General features: G+C 45.8%; 1 protein-coding gene across 2 annotated transcripts; it reads left to right on the plus strand.

Moving 5' to 3' along the window:
- Positions 1–240: 240 nt before the first annotated feature.
- Positions 241–20,229, plus strand: Hepacam (hepatic and glial cell adhesion molecule). 2 transcript variants are annotated; one of them, XM_006991175.4, is made up of 7 exons: positions 241–915; positions 14,160–14,501; positions 15,104–15,385; positions 15,877–15,976; positions 16,942–17,015; positions 17,192–17,262; positions 17,869–20,229. In XM_006991175.4, exons 1-7 carry the CDS (start codon positions 831–833, stop codon positions 18,169–18,171), a joined length of 1,257 nt encoding a protein of 418 aa, XP_006991237.1. In that variant the 5' UTR covers positions 241–830; the 3' UTR covers positions 18,172–20,229. The 2 variants fall into 2 exon arrangements, with proteins under 2 accessions (XP_006991237.1, XP_042136615.1); XM_042280681.2 differs by having other exon boundaries at positions 267–915; positions 17,854–20,229.
- Positions 20,230–21,416: the final 1,187 nt, after the last annotated feature.

Raw genomic sequence — 21,416 nt, forward strand, 5'->3', positions numbered from 1 at the left:
CCCATTACCACAGATTAACCAAGCGTTTGATGAGAAGGCACCGCCATGAGTGAGTGAATGTACAGACTTGAGAAACAGGAGGGCACACTGGGCTGTTACACTGAGAGCAGAACCCCGGGGTGCTGGGTTGTGGAGCATTACCCTAATCTGTGCTCTAGCATGTTCCAGAACACTGGCTGAACGTAGGGAAATGACAGCGTGACCTCTGGAAAGACGCTCCTCAACATCTATCTGAACCTGTGATAGGAGAAAATCCCAGCTGGAACACTGTGGAAGTAACAGAATTCAAGCCCTTTCCCATCTTCTTCCCTTGGGGTAAAACAGGTTTTCCACTTCTTCGGCAATTCTTTCAGGTCTCTCTTTTCCCGAGATATCCCAAAGCGCACCCCCTTCCCCTGCCCCCACACCGCGACCTTTTCTCCCTTATTAGAAGTCTGTCCTGACGTGGAAGGAGGAGTGTGAGGTGGAGCCATGTAGGTTGGGACACTGAGCCTGGATCTGCACGGCCTTGGGAGTGGGCCTTATTGCAGAAGAGCCAACCGCTGGACCACCAGAGCCCAGTATGATGGAATATGCAGTGAAGATTATCATGTCGTGGAGATACCCCTGTCCAAACTAAGGGGGCGAAGGGCTCGCAAACTAGAAAATGCTAGATCTGAGCGAAGCGAGAGGAGAGAACAAGGCCAGCAACACACAGAGCTCTGTGTATTCAGAGGGAAGTTGGCAGGGTTGTGCCCGGGCAGAGAAACTCCGAGTGGTACAAAGGGACGTGCCCGGAGTGGAGAAATCATGCTAATTGTCTGCACCAGAGCTGGAGAACGCCACCCAAAATGAAGAGAGAAAGAGGAGCCTTGTCCAGAGCCTCCAGGGCCCTGCGCCTCGCTCCTTTTGTCTACCTGCTTCTCATCCAGCCAGGTAGGAGACCAGAGGGGTCTGGAGAAAAGAACTTGGGGCTTTTGACAAAGAGGGAGGGGGAGAGCAGAGCCTGAATACCCTCAGGGCTGGAGGAGGGGAGAGAGCTCAGTGGCCGTGGGAAGCATCTCAGTGAATTAAGGAATCAGTGTTGAATATATCTCTTCATTCCCCGTGCTTCCCGCCCGGTCCCTGGCTCCTGGCCCCCTCCCCCAAAGACTGCATGACTTTGGAGCGCCCACAGCATTCAGTACATTAGATGGAAGGCATCGTGCCACTTTTTATGGGATGACATGTTGGCGTGGGCTTGTCCAGCATTCTTTTTAAGGGATTATGTGAACTCTGGGTGAGAGGAGGAGGGGAGATCTTGGGTTTGAGCCTCCCAAACCTCCACCCTGGCTTCTCTGAGTGTCAAACAGCTTGAAAGATAAAAGAAGCTTTGTAGTTAATGAGACTCCCGGTTTAGGATAGTAATCCATCCTATTCATAATTCATTCCAAGTCATAGACACCTACCTCTTGTGATGCCCCCTATGAACCCTATGGAAAACTGATCTTATTTTAAATACTGTAGATGTGTTTATGTGTCCATATACACAATTACAGGGAGCCCAGAAACACACATTTTAGTGTGGCAAGCAGATACATAGATCATTTTAACAAAAAGCAGGAATCAGCCTCCATCCAGGAAGTTGTTGCTGGTGGGGCAGGATGCGGGTGGGCGAGAACCAGGGAATGTTTCCTTGTAGAAAGAATGTTTGCACTGAATCTTAGAGGATGAGAAAAATAGGTAGGGGAATGAGTGAGATTATTGCTGGGAAGTGGACAAAGGTCAGGAGCTTGAAATAGTCTCCTGTGTTTAGGTGGAGCCCAGAAGTTCAGCATTGCTGAGAGAAAAGTATGAACTGAATTCAGCAGAAGCTTTGTAAACCTTTCTCAGAGGTTGGGAGATAGTCAATATAAGCGGTAGGCGGGGAAAATTGAGTGATCTTTACTGGCAGGATCAGATAGACTTCGGATCTCTTAGTCTGCCATGACACATTGAAGGGACAACAAGGACATAGAATAGAATGGAAACCTATGTAATTCTGAGTTGATGAAACAAAATGACACAGAGTAGGTGGATTAGGTAGCAGAAAGTCTTTGTCTTGCGGTTCTGAAAGGCAGACGCTAGAGATCAAGGTATTGATGGTGCCAGACTTCCCTCTGAAAGCACCAAGGACAGATCTGTCCCAGGCCTTCTTGGCTTGTGGCAGCAAAATTCCAGCCTTCAGGTGGCGTTTTCCTGTTTGCGTGTGTGTGTTCAAATGTCCCCATTTTACAAGGACGTGTGCGGAAGTGGATCCACCCTGCTCCAGTATGACCTCATCTTAACGTCCTTGGCTCCGCAAAAACCCCATTGCCAAAAGAAGTTCAACTGTGAGATGTGGGGCTGGGGGATGAGGGTTAAGAGGACTTCAGTATGTGAGTTTGAGAAGTACTTCAGCCCACAGCAAAGCTATTTTCTAATTATGAATTATGTTAATAAGATTATAGTTATGAGCCAGGCATGGTGGTGCATGCCTATAATCTCAGCACTTGAGAGATAGAAGAAGGAGGAACAGGAGTTATCTTTGGCTACATAGTGAGTTTGAGTACAGCCTGGGCTACTTGAGATCCCTGTCACAAACAAACAACTATTAGTTATAACCTATGAGAGCTAAATGTTGAGCTATTGTACTGCTATTACAACGAGCAATAAATGTGCAGATTCTGTAATAAGTCTCTGCCATCTTTGTTGTATTATTAGGAAAATGTCAGCTTCTGTAGTAGATACATTTCAGATTTTAAGTCCTCGGCATTACATGTCAGTGTAATGAAGTAGTCGACTAGGCCTGGGAGAGGAAGGACGATATTGCATAGAGTTCTCAAGGAACACGCTAAGCTGATGGGACTCTGTCGACTTCAATGTGTGGATCACTATGGGGTTTGTCTCTATTTAGTCCAAGTAGAGCATTTATTTGTTTGTTTGAGACACGGTCTTCTTACTCTGTAGCCCTGGCTGGCCTGGAACTTGCTATGTAAACCAGACTGGCCTCAAACTCACAGAGAGCTATCGTCTCTGCCTCCTGAGAGAAGAAATTAAAGGCCTTGGCCATCATGCCTGGCCAAAGAGAAAATTAAAAAACAAAAGAACTTAACAAATACAACGAAGAGACATATAAGGGAGGATTTTCCAAAATTAGCTTCTGAGTGGTATGTATCACCTCCCCCCTAGTTCTATTGGCTAGGACTTGTCACATGACCATGCCTGACTGCAATGGAAGCTGGGAAATAGAGAATTAAGATTGGCATGGAGAGGACTGGAGAGGCTGCCAGCTGCTCTTGTAGAGAACTTAGAGTCCCAGCACCCACAGGGTGGCTCCCAACCACCCGCAGTTCCAGTTTCAGGGGATACAATGGCTTCTTCGGATGTCTGCAGGCACTGCAGACATGTTATGCATATATGTACATGCAGGCAAAACGCTCATGCACATAACATAAAATCCAGGCCCTGGTGTTGACAAATCGGGCTTCCTCTGATGCAGCATGCCCCTTCTGTGTTTTCATATTTATTTGCTTATTTTGTGGGAGTTAGGGCACATAACTAGAGAGGTCAGGAGACAAGTCCCAGGAGTCAATTCTCTCTTTCCATTTCGTGGGTCTCAGGTATCAGGTTTGGCGACAAGTACCCTTACCCACCAAACCATCTGGCTGGCCCTAAATCAGGCCAAATTCAGCCTTCTTAAACTCGCCATAGCTCAATTCACAGAATATTCAGATAAGACTTATCCGGAGGTTAAGGTGTTGCCAGGGATAAACATTAAAAGTCATAACTCCCAACTTTGGAGGCTTTGTTCTCTGGACTCTTCCACTCCTCTGCCTGGTTTCCATGCTGAATTTGGAGGAGCAGGTGGATATTAGAACCGTCTGACACTGTAGTCCATGGCAGCCTCCTGCAACTGGGATTAGAGGTATGAGCCGTCACCCCCAATGTGCTTATGGCTTCAATTCACTATCCCGTTGCAGTGGTGATCCTTTTCGGTTTCAAAAATAGTGTAGTTGAAAAATCCCATAGAGGAAAAAGCAGTCAGTATAAGGTTATAGTCCGATATGCCCTTAACAAGTGGACATGCCCATATAGTCAGCCCGTAGATGAAGAAACCGATATGGCTAGGTGGGTGGCGCACACCTTTAATCTCAGCACTTGAGCTGTAGAGGCAGGAGAATCTCTGTGAGTTTGAGGCCAGCCTAGTTTACATAGCAAATTCCAGGTCAGCCAGAGCTACATTGTGAGACCTTGTCTCAAAAAAAAAAAAAAAAAAAAAAAAAGGAAAAAAAAAGAAAGAAAGAAAGAAAAAGAAAAAGAAAGAAAGAAAGAAATCAATCAATCAATCATGCTATTTCTCCAGAATCACCCAAGTATTTCAGCTGCTGTTAGCCACTGAGGCAGACACCTCCAGAGCAGACCCCTTATTAATGGACCTTCAAAGAGCCTCCACTTTCAGCATATACTTTATGGTACAAGCTGGTGCCCAGAGGCCTTCCTGTCATCACTTTAATCTTCTAAACATATACTCCATGTCATATTGCACATGCCCAGGGGTATACTCCTTAAGTGATAAAACTTGGGCTTGGGCCAACCTCTGTATGAGTACTCTTCCTTTGTTCAAGGAGGGCATTGCTTTGGAAATAAGTCCTATGTTTTGCTTCCCTGTTTCAAGTAATAAATCTTTCTCCGCTCCACGTCTATGTCTTGGCTGTGTTTATTTTGGCTTTGCGCTCACCAAGATATGAACCAAGTAGCTTGTGCTGCCTGTTACTACAGAAGCCAGTGAGCGGAGGCAGGGAGTGAATCTTGAAACGACACTTTATTCAGAGAGCCAGCAATCTAGGAGGCCAGAGTATTATCATTCTCAAATCTGCCTTACTCAGACCATGCCAACTAGCCCATTTTATTGGGGACAAGAACAAAGGCAATTAATCACTCCAAACGTTAGTCTGGTCCCTCCGGTCAGGTGGTCAAGCCTTATCTTTGTAATTCGTGGCGTTGATACTTTTCTCCTTATTTCTTCCTGTACTTTTTCCTTATCTTCATCCTCTCTCTCTCTGCAGTGGGGGATTCCCAAAGGCCTAAGGCCACTGAGTCTCACGTTCCTCCCGCATGACTATCCGAGTTACAGAGTGTACATGCAGAATCCTATGGACAACACAGACACTGCAAGTGTGCTCTTATAATATAGAAAGTGCCCTTACCTGTCCCTTACCACACAGTCACTTGGCTCCACCGCTTCTGGGCCTGTGCCTGATATGATAGAACATCACAGTGTTAGGGAACACGTGAGAGAGCAAATCAACTCACGGCAGACAGAAGGTAGAGACAGGCAGGAAGGGGCCTGGCCAGACTTGCCCCCAGCCACTTACTCCTCAGCCAAGCCCTACCTTTTAATAGCTCTCTTAGAACCAACCACTGATGAATGAACCCATTGAAGTTAGAACCTTCATGAGCCAATCATCTCCCAGTCTTCCTATCCTAATTAGTATGAAATGGAATCAAATTATAGTTTAAACTTACATTCCATTATAATCAAGTTGAACTTTTCCCATAACTTTATCAGCCAATTGGATATATTTTTTATGAAGTACCTGTTCCAACTCCTTTTTCAAAAAGATTTGTTTTTTTTCCCAAGTGTGTGTGTGTGTGTGTGTGTGTGTGTGTGTGTGTGTGTGTGTGTGTGTGTGTGTTGAGTATTACATGATGGAGTTACAGGTGGTTATGAGTCACCCAATGTAGGTGCCAGAAATCAAACTCTGGTCCTCTGGAAGAACAGTATGTGCTTGAAACTGCTTAGCCATCTCTCCAGCCCTTGTTCCAAATCATTGGCAAAGCTTTTTTTTTGAGTGGACTGGATGTTTTTTCTTGTTGTTTTCTTTTTTCCTTCTGTCTTTGTTTTTATTTTATTTTTTTTTTCAAACAGACTCTCAATCTGCAGCTGAGGCTGGCCTTGAACTCACTCTGGCAGTTCAGGCTGGCCTCCAACTCACAGCAATCCTTCTGCCTCATCCTAAGTACTGGGGTTATTGGCCTAGACTGCCTTACCCGGCTGGTTACCGATTTTGTTGTTGCTGTTTTCTAAGAACTCTGTATCTGTTCCCAAGCCAGGCAGACATTGTGGTATTCTGTTTAAAATGTTGTTTCCCCTTTCATACTTAGATGTCCAGTCTATCCTTTTTTTAAAAGATTTATTTATTATATATACAGTGTTCTGCCTGCATGTATGCCTGCACACCAGAAGAGGGCACCAGATCTCATTAGAGATGGTTGCTGGGAATTGAACTCAGGACCTGTGGAAGAGCAACCAGTGCTCTTAACCTCTGAGCCATCTCTCCAGCCCCCTCCAGTCTATCTTAAACTGATACTTGTCCAACCTGTTATATGAGGAAAAGATTCATTTTTACTTCTCCATGTCCAAGCACTGTTTATTATAATGATTGTTATTGGAAAAAGTTTAGGCAAGCTGCCACTCAGTAGTCAGTACCTGGGAACCCAGAGTTGGTGGGAAGGACCCTGTTTATTCAAGAGTTGGCTCTAAGGAACTTATCTTCCATAAAGCTCCATAATGGAGCCTGAGGAGATGGCTCAGTAGTAAGAATACTTGTTGCATAAGCATGAAAACCCGAGTTCATGAAGACCAGAGCACACATGAAAAGACTGATGCGGTCAAGTTCATGCCTGTTAGACCCAGTGCAGAGAGTCAGGGAGGAGACAGGAGGATTGTGGGGACTTTCTGACTGCCAGCTCCATGTTCAGTGAGTGACTCTGTCTCAGGGAGTAAGGCAGAGTAGTAAAGCAGGACACCCAGCGTTCCCTCTCGTCTCTGCATAAGTGAGCACACACGCAAGCGCATGCGCATACACACCTTAGTGGGGAAGAACACAAACATTTTGTGGGAGTCGAGGTTAAGCCAGGATGGTTAAATGTTGAGTAGGGATCTTTCTCATCCAGGCCATGTATCTCCTTCTTTCTTCTCTGGAACATCGCAGTGAACCTCAACCTCCTGGGACTGACTAGCTCCTGCAGGTCTCTTTAGACAGATGGTTTTTTTTTTTTCAAGTTACACTTCACATTAATGTGTACATTTTATGTTGGTCAGTGCACAGAACTAAAGAATAAAGGGAGAGTTGCAAAGGTCACCAGAGATGTTCGGAGACCTGCCATCCTAAGAGTTAGCAGGATTTAACCATTAATTGATGTTACCAGAACTGTAAGAGCCAGAGCCTTGGTTCTGGCAGCTCTCACAAGCTAGACCCAGATCTGCACTTATTCTCAACAGGCCAATTAAAAAGACAAGGAAGGGACTGCCGTGATGACTCAGTGGGTAGACACTGGTTTCCAAGTCTCACAATCTAAGGGAACAACACAGTAGGAGAGACTCAAGCACCCCGTGTCATAGAGCACATATCATGTCCTCCACAAACTAACAACCAACCAAACCAGCAACAGATAAATGGTTTTTAAAAGACAAATAACAATAAAAAGCAGAGAAGGGATACTGAGTGTAGCCACATTGGGAAGAGGAATAGAAAAAGGTCCAGTGACCCACCCTCTACAAGTCTATCTTTGGGGTACAGACATGAAGTTTAGGTTTATACAGAGAGCAAGAGGTATATGTAACTAAAAAGTCCTGACCACAATGTGGTCCTGCCTATCACTGACCCATTATTGTTTGAGCAAGGTGGTCTGACAAGTCAGAGCTACATGATTTTTTTTTTCCTAGAAGACAAGTTCTTTCTCTGGCTGGCTTGAAGCTTCAGCTTTTCCTTCTCCTATCATAAGATTTCTGAGGAATTCCAGTTCCTCAGGGACCATTGTTTCAGTGTGTGGCAGCCAAAGGGGAGCACACGTGTCTCTCCAGATGTCTTCATTCCTGGCAGGGCAGCTGCACCAGGGCTCCTCTTTCAGGATTTGGAATGCTAGACAAACAAGAGGAGCATGATAGTTTTAAAAGTGATAGAAAGGGACACCTTAGAGAAGGCCTGAGGGGGTGGTGTGCTGAGGTAGTTTTGCCAAGTGCAATTCCATATAAGGACAACAAACCTTGTCCTTGCCATACTGTGGTCAGTTTTACCATAAATTGACAAATCATATGCAAGTCTGCTTTAGTTTACTGTGTTTATCTATCTTAATGACAAGAAAGGAAGCCTCCTGAGATTTGAATAGTAGTGTATTAAATTATAGGTCAACTTATAGGTCAAATATTTGGTCTGAGAGAATGGAGAAATTAACAATAGTGATAGTTTCAATCCACAAACACCAATATTTTCATGTTGTCTTAATATATACTTAAATTATTCCTGGACATCTATGTTCCTTACAGAGTAGATGAAAAGCCCGACTCTTCTTTGCCTGAATCTCTCAAGGGACTTCTTCACAGTTTCTGTTTCTTAATATGCCCCTCCCCCCATTGTCCCTGAATGATTGACATTTCAAATGATTTTACAGTCATGGTCCAGGCCTCAACAGAATAGCAATAATCCCGACCACTACACAACAAATGATGCTCTTGCATAGTAAAAGTGATGAGGGTGGGTCATTTCCTCAGACCGTCACCAGTGATGAACTCGACAGAGGTCTCAGAGATAGTGACAGCAGATTGTGGAGAGTGCCAATCCGATGTTTCCAGGTTTTGATAACCACCAAATAGAGAATTCAGAGATGAGACAAAGCAAAGAGCTGGGAGGAAGTTAGTTTCAGAGTGAACGTGCACTCAGAGGGAGCAGGCTTCTCCATCACTCAGGATTTGGGAGAGCATCATATGAGCAAACTTGAGGTGAGTACAGAGATGGTAAGGAACTTCAGGAAGGGAGAGGGCTTCTCAGAGCAGGGTTTGCTCAGTGCCTGCTGTTCTTATTGTTCTTTTTGTTCTTTGTCTTTGGATGGCATCAGATACATGATGGGAGCAGGGAATTCTTTAAGGCCAGTGATATAGTGCTGAATTTAAAGACAGACAGTGGTTATTTCTGTTGGTCTTGTTGGCCCCAGGTGATTTTAGGAGGTCCTGGGTAGAGTTGACTTTTACTAACTGAGCAGTCCCAGGATGTCTGCCGTAATGTGGCTCTAGAGTTACATCACCACTGGCCACCATGCAGTTTGCCTCTTTTCCCCCATGCTCACTTACCTTGCCTTCTTCCAGATCATCACTAAATAGGAAGGGTATTAAAAACCCAAAGCAGAAAACAAAATGTTCTTCCTTTCAGAGAACGAAGTTCTCACTGCCCTTGGATTATTGTATGTGGGTCTTGTCACCATACTTCAGACAGGGAATCATGCAATTGGGAAGGCCAGGGAAGGGTGTCTAGGATACTCTGAGACCCAAGTAAACGAACCTGCTTTAGACAGAAAGGATCACAAGTGTGGTTACTGGTGCTAGAGAATGGGTAAGGTGCAAGGAGCCCACAACGTGAGTACAGCACTGTCCCCCTGATGCTTTTGAAAGGTGACTTTAAGACAAAATGAAAACTTTGCCCTGTAAAGGTGTGAAAACTAGGGGATGGTGATTCCTTTAACTGACAAAGCCAGAAAAGGATCACAGCTCTGTGCAGACACATTCTTGAAGTGGGCCTTTCTTTGGTGTCACAGGAGGTCCAATCCTCCTTGAATAAAAACTTCTGACCTTTATAAACATCAGGGCATTGTTTAGTTAGACAGATCTGGCAGCGATGGTAGTTTCCTTTTTTTTTTTTTTTTTTTTTTTTTTTTTGCTGCCTATGGTGGAAACAGAGACTTTCTACATAACGATGCCTCAGAAACAATGAATAAGTTAACTGCTTCTCCAGGTGGAATAATCCTCCTCCCTTTTATTGCCACTCTGGACCTGAGGTGTTAGCCATTTCCTCATTTCTCTGTCCTGCTTTGGCTCCTGTCCCAGTTCCCTGTGTCGCCTGAAAGTTATGAAACCCAAACTTAGATTCTTTCCAGTCTCTAGGCAACTGTTCATGCTTAGCAAAAATGTTCTGGTCATCAGCATCCAAGAAAGATGGCGCCAGCCTCTTATAATGAGTGTGCATGCATCCCTTCTGCTTGTGGGCACACCCATGTTTACAAGCGTAAGGAAGGCCACCACCTGGGCTAGGGTAAATTAGGAGGCAGTCAAAAACTGTATCTTCTCCATTGTTTTTTATCCACAATGTAATCTAAATTGATTTTTTAAAAAAGCATAAATACAGGGGAAACATCACAAAAAGGCTACTGGAAACTTGGAATGGAGCAGGAGACAATATAATGGGGTCGGGAGGAGGGAGGGAGGGAGAGAGAGAGAGAGAGAGAGAGAGAGAGAGAGAGAGAGAGAGAGAGAGAGAGAGAGAACAGAGATTGTAGAAGAGAGAAGGGTATTAATAATACCTTCTGCTTCTCTGAGGTCTGGGATTATCACTGGTAGAAGGAAATAAGAGGCCTTAAAGTCTGGTGCTTGGGACTTGTATTAGTTAGTTTTCCATTTCTATAATGAAATATCTATGGCTGGACAGTTTATGAAGAAAGGAAGTTTGTTTAACTTATAGTTTTGGAGGTAGAAGGTCCAAACAACATAACACCAGCTCTGGAGAAGACCCCCAACTATGTCCTATCATGGTACAATTGATGGCATCAAAGAACGTATAGGAGAAGAGGGATCCCATAGTAAAACAGGAAGCGGCAGGGGGATGCTTAGGCTCATTCTTTTATAACAACTTAATTCCTGGAAAACTAACACGAAGTCCCACAGCAACTATCTTAGTTCCTTCTAGGGACAGTACTCCCAGGAAGCTACCCACTCTACACTTAGAGGTTTCATTCTCTCCTAATACCACCAGCTTGGAGAAAAGGCTTACATCATTCAAACCCTTGAGGGACAAACCACATCCAAACCATAGCAGGGCTGCTTTTCAAAAATTTTATTTTTTTAATGATTTATTTATTTTTATTTTATGTGCATTGATTGGTGTTTTGCCCACTTGTATGTCTATGTAATGATGTCAGATCCCCTGGAACTGCAGTTACAGAGTTGTAAGCTGTCATGTGGGTGCTGGGAATTGAACCTGGGGCCTCTGGAAGTGCAACCAATGCTATTAACTGCTAAACCAGCTTTCCAGTCCCTCAAACTTCTTAAATATTCACTTTATTTTTATTTATGTGTATGTGTGTGTATATGTATAAGACATCAGATCTCCTGGAACTGGAGTTATGGGTGGCTGTAAACCACCTGATATGGGTGCTGGGACCTAAGCTTGGTCTTCTGCAAGAGCAGAATGCAATTTTAACCGCTGCCCCATCTCTCTGGGCCCTCCTTACTCAGATTTGCTAACCCCTGAGGTTCCACACATATAACTGGCATGTGCTTGTCCTACAGTTTCAGACTGGGTCCTGAGAAGTGAGTAGATGCCTCCTCTCTATTTGAGCATCACCATGGTGCCCTTTAAGTATGATTTTTTCCCCCAGAACCACCTCAACTGGTACATACCAAAGCCCCTTTGCTCACTTAGGGAAATTTGAAAACTTGCTTTTCTAAATCTAGCCAAGAATGGGACCATGTGATCTGAAAATTGAAATAAACTATACAGATCACGGGGTCAATTGGATTTCAGTCTGATACACAGGGCCACGGGAATTCCTAGTAGCTCTTTGTGTTATTGGGGAGGAGGACTGAGTCCTCATCATCTCTTCTGCTAAAACAAATAAGGTAGATGGGACCATATTTCATTTATTTCCATTTTTGATGTAAGATTTTTAGGAAAACAAAAATGTTTTTGTTTTAAAAAAGTGTTTGAGATTAGGTCAAGAATAATGTCAAATGCATTTAATCACAGCACTTGGGAGGCAGAGGCAGGAGGATCTCTGTGAGTTCAAGATCAGCCTGGTCTGTATAGCAAGTTCCAGGTCAGCCAGGATTACACAGTGGGATCGTGCCTCAAAAATAAATAAATAAATAAATAAATAAATAAATAAATAAATAAATAAATAAATAAATAAATAGATAAATAGATAAATAAATAAATAAAGTTTGGGGAGAAGCACCACAGAGATAGCCCAGCAGTTAAGAGTACTTCTTGATCTCCCCAAAGACCTGAGTTTAGTTTCCAGCACTCGAGCCAAGTGGTTCACAACAGCCTATAACTTCAGCTCCAGGGGATCTGATGTCTTCTTCCGGCCTCCACAGGCACCCAGACCTGTATAATAAACAATCACATAGACACACACATACATACAGATAAATAAAAAACAAAAATAAACAAATCTTTAAGGCTGGAGAGGTGTCTCAGCAGTTAAGAGCACTTGTTCTTGCAGAGGACCCAGGTTCGATTCCCAGCACCTACATGGTAGGTCACACTCTCTATAACTCTAGTTCCAGAGGACCTGACACCTTCTTCTGGCCTCCCTAGGCACCAGACACATGCATGTGGTGCATATACAGATATTCAGGCAAAACCCTCACACACACAAAATAAAAACAAATCTTTAAAGACCATGTTTGAGGGGCTGCAATGTAGCTCAGTTGACAAAGTGCTTGCCTAGTGTACATGAAGCCCTAGGATCCTCCTAAACACTGCATAAAACTAGGTGTGGTGACACATGCCAACAATCTCAGGCCTCAGGAGGTGGAGGCAGGAAGATCAGGATTTCAAGATCATTCTTGCCGATAGAGCAAGTTTGAGACCAGCCTTGGATATATGAGATGTTATCTTGAAAAATTAATATAAAAATAGTTATGAGATGAGTGTTTTGGCATGCTTCTGCCATCCCAGTACTCTGGAGGTTGAGGCAAGATGATTGTGAGGTTGAGGTAGAAGTCATCCTGGACCACATAGCAATTCTCTTTCTCAAGACAAGACAAAAGAAAAAGTTCGCAAACAGTTATCTTTGTCTGTTCTAACTTCCTCAGCTTATGACTTCCCTCCAATGAGCAAATGGTATTCAGATATACACACCTACAGAGGCTTCTTCTGCAGCCTCATCTCTTGAGGTTTGAGTGGTACCGGCTGATGGTGGTGAGAGTTGGAAATTGCTTAGAGATCTCCTGGTCTCACTAACTATTTCACTGCACAAAGGAAGAAACTGAGGCCCAGAGAGGTGGAAAAGTAGTCAACTGGCTTTTCCTTGACCTTTTACAGAACGGAGGAGCTCGTACTTGATACAGCACCTGCTCTTAAAACAAATGGAATGTGTTTAGCAAATAAAATTTGCTTTAGTTACCATAACCAAGCTTTTAGTTCACTTATATCGTGATCTGATCTGGATAATCTAGTACAAAGAAGGAATGGAAACGCACAGGCCTGCATTCCTAACTCTCTCTATATGTATGTAAAAATTTTTTTTTAATTTTTTTGAGATAGGGTCTCTTACCCTTGGCTGGCCTCCTACTTCAACTCACTGTGTAGTCAAGAATGATCTTGAGCTTCTGATCCCCCTGCTTCTACCTCCAAAGAGCTGGGATTACAGGCTAGTGCCTGGTCCATAGTCACTATTTTTCTTTTATAAACGAGAGGGATGGGGCTGAGAAAGATTGTTTATCCAAATGCACACAGCCAGCAAGTAGAGCTCAGTCTTGCAAAACTTTGAGCTTCCAAACTCTTTATTCTACTCATTCAAACGCTTCCTCTGGGGAGAGTACACACGGGGCTGGAATTTAGGTGAATTCCCCCAACTTCCACCGAGCTGCCCAGCTGTTTCATATTGAGCCCTCTGGGTAAGACACAGTTAGTTATACCTGGGGAAAGGATTTAGGATTCTTGGTGTGACTGGAAAGTACCTGTGGGTCTTCACGTTCTAAGGGTCCTCTTCCTGAGCATTGTCTCAGCATACATCCCTCCTCTGGGATCCTGCTTTCTCTATTTCCTGCCATCCTGATTCCGTATCAGGTTTGACACGTAGGATGTTCAATCAGTATTTTTATGAAAGCAACGTAGAATGGAGGATAGGTGTAATCTCCAGCAAGAGGTAGACGGTGGGGAAAACGCCAGAGCGTCAAAGCCACAGAAGACCTGGGATGGCTAGGAGGAAAGAAAGACCCAGGAGAGGGAGCAAAGGACTTCTGTTGGAGCGAGAGGAGGTGGCGCTGGTGGGTAAGAAGCCAGGACTGGCAGGAAGTGAAGGGTCTGAAGGTGTGAGGACGATCAGAGGGCTTGAAGGTGGAAGCGGGCTATGGAGCTAAGGGCCTGACTCTGCCCTCTTCCCCAATGGGCCTCTGTTTGCAGTCCCCCTGGAGGGGGTGAACATCACCAGCCCCGTACGTCTGATCCACGGCACGGTGGGGAAGTCTGCCCTGCTCTCTGTGCAGTACAGTAGCACCAGCAGCGACAAGCCTGTGGTGAAGTGGCAGCTGAAACGTGACAAGCCAGTGACTGTGGTGCAGTCTATAGGCACAGAGGTCATCGGCACTCTGCGGCCGGACTACCGAGACCGTATCCGGCTCTTTGAAAATGGCTCCTTGCTTCTCAGCGACCTGCAGCTGGCGGATGAGGGAACCTATGAAGTGGAGATCTCCATCACTGACGATACCTTCACAGGGGAGAAGACCATCAATCTCACCGTGGATGGTAATGCACTCAGCAGGGACGGAGGCAGGACAAGATTGGGACTGAGGTTAGACCTAAGAAAACACAAAAGGCTGAGCAGGCGTTAGAACGTAGTGCCTAACATGAATAGAGTATTTGCATAGACCAGCCTGCTTAACATTTGCAATAATCGAGGGCTAGATAATGTCACTCTCTCCATTTTGAAGACAAGGAAAATGAGTTACAGAGAGTAAGCTGCCCAAGCTCATATGACTGACAGAGCCTATAGTGTTAAACCTAGAGAGCTGGACCTAGATGTCCCCCAACTAAAATGTCTTCTAGGCTTGATCAGTTTAAGTAAAGCTCAGCGGTTTTAGAATCTTGTTTAGGAAGAGGGGAATGAGCGCCCTCATCATGGCTGTCTAGAAGATGCTTGTTTAAGAATGAGCAGATGATGGATGGATGGATGGATGGATGGATGGATGGATTATGGGAAAGAACTAAGCTAAGGATCTCTGGAGGGACTTCTCAGGCTACAGTCTGAACTGTTATATTTTGAAAGACGGGAGAATAAAGAAGGGGGAGGAATCATGTTGTAGACTTTGACTCACAGTCATTTCCACTCTCCCATTTCTGGGGCTCAGTGCCCATTTCAAAGCCACATGTGTTAGTGGCTTCAACCACTGTGCTGGAGCTCAGTGAGGCCTTCACCCTCAACTGCTCCCATGAGAATGGCACCAAGCCCAGCTACACCTGGCTGAAGGACGGCAAACCCCTCCTCAATGACTCCCGAATGCTCCTGTCCCCTGACCAAAAGGTGCTCACCATCACCCGAGTGCTCATGGAGGATGACGACCTGTACAGCTGTGTGGTGGAGAACCCAATCAGCCAGGTCCGAAGCTTGCCTGTCAAGATCACCGTGTATAGTAAGTCTCCCTGCGTGCCCAAGATGTGAGTGTCCACTGGGACTAAAGACATTCCAGATAGTGACTGTCTAGAACAGTGGTCCTCAACCTTCCTAATGCTGCAACCCTTTAATGCAGTTCCCCATGTTGTAGTGACCCAATCATGAAATTGTTTTCATTGCTACTTCATAACTGTAATTTTGCTATGGTTATGAATCGTAATGTAGATTTTTCCAATGCTCTTAGGTGACCCCTGTGAAAGGATCATTTGACCCCTAATGGGGTTGTGACCCACAGGTTGAGAACCACTGGTTTAGAGGGAGTAAGACGGGTTAGAGATGGCCTGACTGTCCCTGGAGGAGCCGCCAGTGAGAGGGAAGCTCCCAGGAAGCTCTGCCATTGCCTATCCATGCCACTGGGGCCCTTTTCTAGTCCCTCAATTCTAGTGTTCTACTCACCACACCTGCTTCCTTTCTCAAATTGTCCCTACCTCTCTGCTTCTTTTTGCTTAGGAAGAAGCTCCCTCTATATCATCTTGTCTACAGGAGGCATCTTCCTCCTTGTGACCCTGGTGACAGTCTGTGCCTGCTGGAAACCCTCTAAAAAGTCTAGGTAACATCAACTTTCATGCCTTGGTTCATCCTTCAGTCTATTTCAATCCCATGTTTAATATTGAGTGATTGACTGTGTTACTAGTATTAAATCTGGGGTCATATACATACTAGGCAAGCACTCCACTACTAAGCTACACGCCTATTTCTCGAGCTCTATTCTGTGAATGTGTGTGTGTGTGTGTGTGTGTGTGTGTGCTCATGCACATGCTTGTATGGGTGTAAGTATAGATATGTGTTGGTGTTGGTGCTGGTGTATGTAGATGCCCACGTGTGTGGATGCCAGAGGTAAACCTCCAGTGTCGTCCTTCAGGAGCCATCCACTTTGGTTTGTTGTTGTTTTGTTTTTGTGAGGCATGGTCTTTCATTAGCCTGGATCATATGAATTAGATTAAACTGGCTGGACACTGAGCCTCAGGGGTCTCCTGTCTGATTTTCCCAGTGCTGGGGTTACAATTGTGTGCTACCACCCCCGTCTGTTTTATGTGGATTCTTGGAATTGAACTCAGATCCTCACGTTTATAAGGCAATCGCTTCACCAACCGAGCTACCCCTCAACCCCAGCCCCCAAGTTCTATGTTCTTCTCTGAGTTTTCTTCCTCCTAGGATGCACCTCTTTTCAGGTGTATTTTTCCACTGTATATGGAACCGCATCTGTGCTCGGTTACCTCTGACCACCCCAGCACTGTTGATGGTGGCTTCCCCTTTGGGTTATTCAGTCTAGCTGGGTTAGTGTGCTATTCACATGGGATAAATGGCCTACCCACAGTCACTATGCTGACAGCTATCTTAGCATGCAAACCCAGATGAGATTCATTCCTAAGTTCCTGGGCTACCATCATTCTCAACCCATCTTCCCATCATAAGGCTTCTTCTGTGGTCATTAGAACCCTTCCTGTCCATTCTTTAGATTTTCTGTTCACATTCAATAGCTCTGTTCTTGGTGGGGGTCGGACTAATTTGCAGGAAGAAGAGGAAGTTGGAGAAGCAAAACTCTTTGGAGTACATGGATCAGAACGATGACCGCCTTAAGTCAGAAGGTGAGTGCTCAGCCACCTACTGGCCCAGCCCATCAGCACTCAGATCAGAGAGGCAAAGGAAGAAGTGGGTCATGAGAAAGTCAGAAGAGCAAAGCAGGGTGCGAGCCAGCACATCGGTGCTGGGTGGTGTGTAGGCTCTGTCCCTGGACCAGACGCTCCCTTCTTTCCCCATGCAGCAGACACCCTGCCCCGAAGTGGAGAACAGGAGCGGAAGAACCCAATGGCACTCTATATCCTGAAGGACAAAGTGAGTTGCCCTGTCAAGGAGTCCCCATGGAATGCTAGGGAGCTGATGATGTGGCCATCCCTTTGCAGTATTTGCAGAAATCTTTGTGTCATCCCCACTTTAGAGATTAAAAAAATGAGACAGGGAGAGAGACAAAAAACAAACAAACAAACTTGTGAATGGCTAAATGAGTAATGAGTGGCAGACCTTACAATTATAGGCAACAGTACACAAACCTGACTCAATGCATTCCAAATCTCATGGACTACCCCAGCTTCCACCGCGTCCAGGATATCTCCTGTCACAAGACTTACTTGTGAGCTTCAGAGCCCTTCCTCTGTTCTCTGCTCACATGCAATGCAATAGCCCCCTTTGCCACGACCTGTTCTGAAAGAGGACTAAGAGACTAAGAGACAAAGCATGTTAACATTTACTGAGTACTTGTCGTGTGCTTGGGCCATACTAAGTGTCCTGTATTCCTAGACTTGTGTCTGCCACCTAGTTGTACGTGGGGGTGGGGGTGAAAACTCTGAGGACCCCAGCCTCTGTAGTCCGGGTACCTAAAACAAAACGCGCTCTCAGATTGAGTCAGGGGAACCCTGACCCTTGTAGGGCTTGCGTTTGCAGGACTCTCCGGAGCCCGATGAGAACCCTGCAACAGAGCCTCGGAGCACGTCAGAGCCTGGACCACCTGGCTACTCCGTGTCACCGCCCGTGCCGGGCCGCTCTCCGGGGCTGCCCATCCGCTCAGCCCGCCGCTACCCGCGCTCCCCAGCGCGCTCCCCCGCCACTGGCCGGACGCACACATCACCGCCACGGGCCCCGAGCTCGCCCGGCCGCTCGCGCAGCGCCTCGCACACACTGCGGACTGCGGGCGTGCACAGAATCCGCGAGCAGGACGAGACTGGGCAGGTGGAGATCAGTGCCTGAGCTGCCTTGGGAGCCTGCTCCGGTTGCCCACGGTCTGCTGTCCGCAGCAGGGGGGAGGTTGAGAAGTCCCGATGCCGCTGACTAGGGCGAGGGCAGATCGTGGTCTGATCCCCGTTTAGGGTGCACACGTGTGTGAGCTTGCACAAATGGGTGAAACGCTGATCTCGGTGTTAAACCCTGTTGCATGTGTGCTGGGTTTACTGACCGTGTTCTCTGGCTGTGTTCTCAGTGGGTATGAGCTGTGCCCTCTTAGGACTACATAGATTATTAAATGTCCAGCCCAATCCCCTAAAGGGTTTTCTGGAAACTAACATCTGTAATTTTACCCAGTGAGACCATCCTATGAGCCCCCGGGGGCAGCATTTATGCTTCCCATGCACCTCCCAGCTCCCCATGCCTCCATCCCCAATGTCTGTGGTACCCACCACCCGGCCCCAGCCCAAATTAGAGGCCATTTACCCACAAACACAAACTGTCCTTAACTAAAGACAAGCCTGATGCTGGTTCCTGGGTGTAACAGGGGCCATTCTGAGCACAAAGGAGTCATTGTCTTAGAGGACCTTTTCTGGACACCGGTTTTCCCATCCCTCCAAATGGTGAGGGTGAATCCCATGTGCATTCTTCCTAGAACCCTGGGAACCTGGGACCAGGCAAAGACAAAATATCAGGCCTCCAGGGCTTGGTGGCCTCCAATACCTTCCTCAGAAGCCTTGCCATATTGATCTTTCTTCCTGTCTTTGTTCATGAGAATGTGGGTGGGCTTGTGCCTCTACAGCAGTGGTTCTCAACCTGAGGGTTGCAACCCCTCTAGGGGTCACATGTCAGATATTTACATTGCGATTCATAACAGTAGCAAAATTACAGTTATGATGCAGCAATGAAATAATTTTATGGTTGGGGTCACCGCGACATGAGGAACTGTATTAAAGGGTCGCAGCGTTAGGAAGGTTGAGAACCACTGCTCCAGAGATTTACATGCCCACTCACTGCTGACCCAGAAAGCTGCATCTGGCAAGGACCTGATTTTAACCATTCACATTCTTCTTCCTTTCTTTCTTATGAAACAAGCATTTCAATCATCCCCAGGAAGGTTGAGGGGCTTCCTGGAGCTGTAAGGAAGTAAGATTCTGCTCTCCAGAGAAACACAGATAAAAGAAGAAGAAGCTCAGCTCTCCCAGCATGTCAGGCAGCCATGGCCCACCCCCTAGCCTCCTGCTTTCCACTGTCCTGCTCCTTAGATGCTCAGAACCCAGTGGACAGAGCCAGCTCCATAATCTGTACCATCAGAAGACCAAGGGCCTGGGCCACGCCCGGCCCCCCACTCTTTAGGCATTTTGGAAGAAAGGAAATAAGCTACTGTGTGAAGACAGAAAGCACACAAATAGCTGAAAGACAAGAAGGTCCTGGATGTTCTGCCCTCTCTTACCTGATGCTGCCAAGGGACCTTGTGTCTCTTGTCTCTCCTCAACTCCTAAACTTCAGCTCTGCCTCTGCATCATCCCATGAACAACTGCCAAGGCCCCATATCCATCACCTCCGCACCAGAACCTTGCCCCAGCCCTGCAGGCACCAAGATATCTAGCTTGTCTGCATCCCCTCACCTCACCAGCGTGTCTCTTAGTTCTCCATTCTGATGGTCTTCTCCCTGCCCATGTGGCAGGCTGGTCTGCAGCTCCTTGCTTAGCCAGAACCCACAACCCACTAACCTTCCCAGCTGCCTCACCCACCAGAAAATAGTGCACCTAGGTGATAGTGCAGGCAGGTTCGGAGATGTAAGACCTGGAGAAGGGACTACCTTGGTCAGCCTTGAGACACGGGGGTGAAGGGTAGGGTGAGATGAGAGCATGCCACACCCTGGTGCTGTATCCTGACAGGGCTGGCTTCCCAGACTCAAGCCAAATTTGCCTTAAATCGGGGGTAAGTAAGGAAGTTTTTGTTTGTTCGTTTGTTTTTATTTTTGTTTTGCTTTGTTTTGATCTTCATCTTTGTATTACTGGCATCTGGCAGAGTGCGTAGCACACCCTGGATGCTCAATAAACTTTTGATGAAATGAAATAACTTTATCTCCATGTATGCAAACTGAACAAATGAACAACCTAAATGTACAAGTTATTTCCTTTTTCTCTTACCTTCTTTCACTTTCTTTCCAAATTGCAAATCATCCATTCCAAAGCCATCAGTCTCATTCATTCATTCATTCATTCATACATTAATTCATACATTCATCCATTCATGTGTTCTCTTAGTTACTAAACAAATATCCATTTGTGCACTGTTGACTATATCCCAGACACATGATAAAGGTATACTTATGCCATGACTTCTATCCAGAAAACAATCTCACAGAGGAAAACAATAAGTGAACAGATTATTATAATACAGTGTGTAAGAGAAATAACAGAAATAGATACAATATAAGGCACTTAGGGAACATACATCAAAGGTTACAAAGGATAGGAGGACACATTCCAAGTAGAAGGAGAAGCATGTACAAAAGTCTTGGCAGGCAATACACATAGGGAATTCAGGATACTGAGCCAATGAAGTGGATGGCATTATTTTAGGAGATTGTGTAGAGTAGAAAGTGAGGAAAGCTGAAGATGGGCCCCTGGGGCCTCAGGGATTGTATTTTGTGAAGTTTGGTGGAAAGGATCTCATGAAGAAGTCTGAAAAGGCATATCAAGAAAAATAGGGAGAAATACAAGCAAAGAGGCCAGGCCATCACGCAATCAAAGACGGGGCTTTCAAGAATGATGGAACAGGTGTGATGGTGCATGCCTAGAACCTCAGTGCTTGGAAAGCTGAAACAGGAGGATCTCAAGGTCAAGACCAGCTGAGGCACATAGCGATGCCCTGCCTCAAAGAAACCAAAGGGGTGGGCTGGGGTGAAAGAACAGCCAGGACTTCAGAGGGCTTCATGTATGAAAAGGAATTCAAAATAAGATTAGGGATTGACATGTAGCTTTGTGACAGGGTACTTGCCTAGCATGTATGAGTCCCTAGGTCTGATCCCCAGGAAAGAAGAAAAAACAATCACAAAAGAAAAAAAAAAGACACATTAAATTTGGCAACAAGGGGGCCATTGATCAGCTTGGCATAAGGAGTTTCTGTCATGAGCAGGAGTTAAAGCCAGACTGCAATAGGTGAGTCATGATTGACACAGTTGAGACTGAATACTTGAGACTGGGTATTTGTGAGCCACCATGTGGTTGCTGGGAATTGAACTCAGGACCTCTGGAGGAGCA

Source organism: Peromyscus maniculatus, chromosome 7 (genome assembly GCF_049852395.1).
Source record: "Peromyscus maniculatus bairdii isolate BWxNUB_F1_BW_parent chromosome 7, HU_Pman_BW_mat_3.1, whole genome shotgun sequence".
NCBI lineage: Eukaryota > Metazoa > Chordata > Mammalia > Rodentia > Cricetidae > Peromyscus > Peromyscus maniculatus.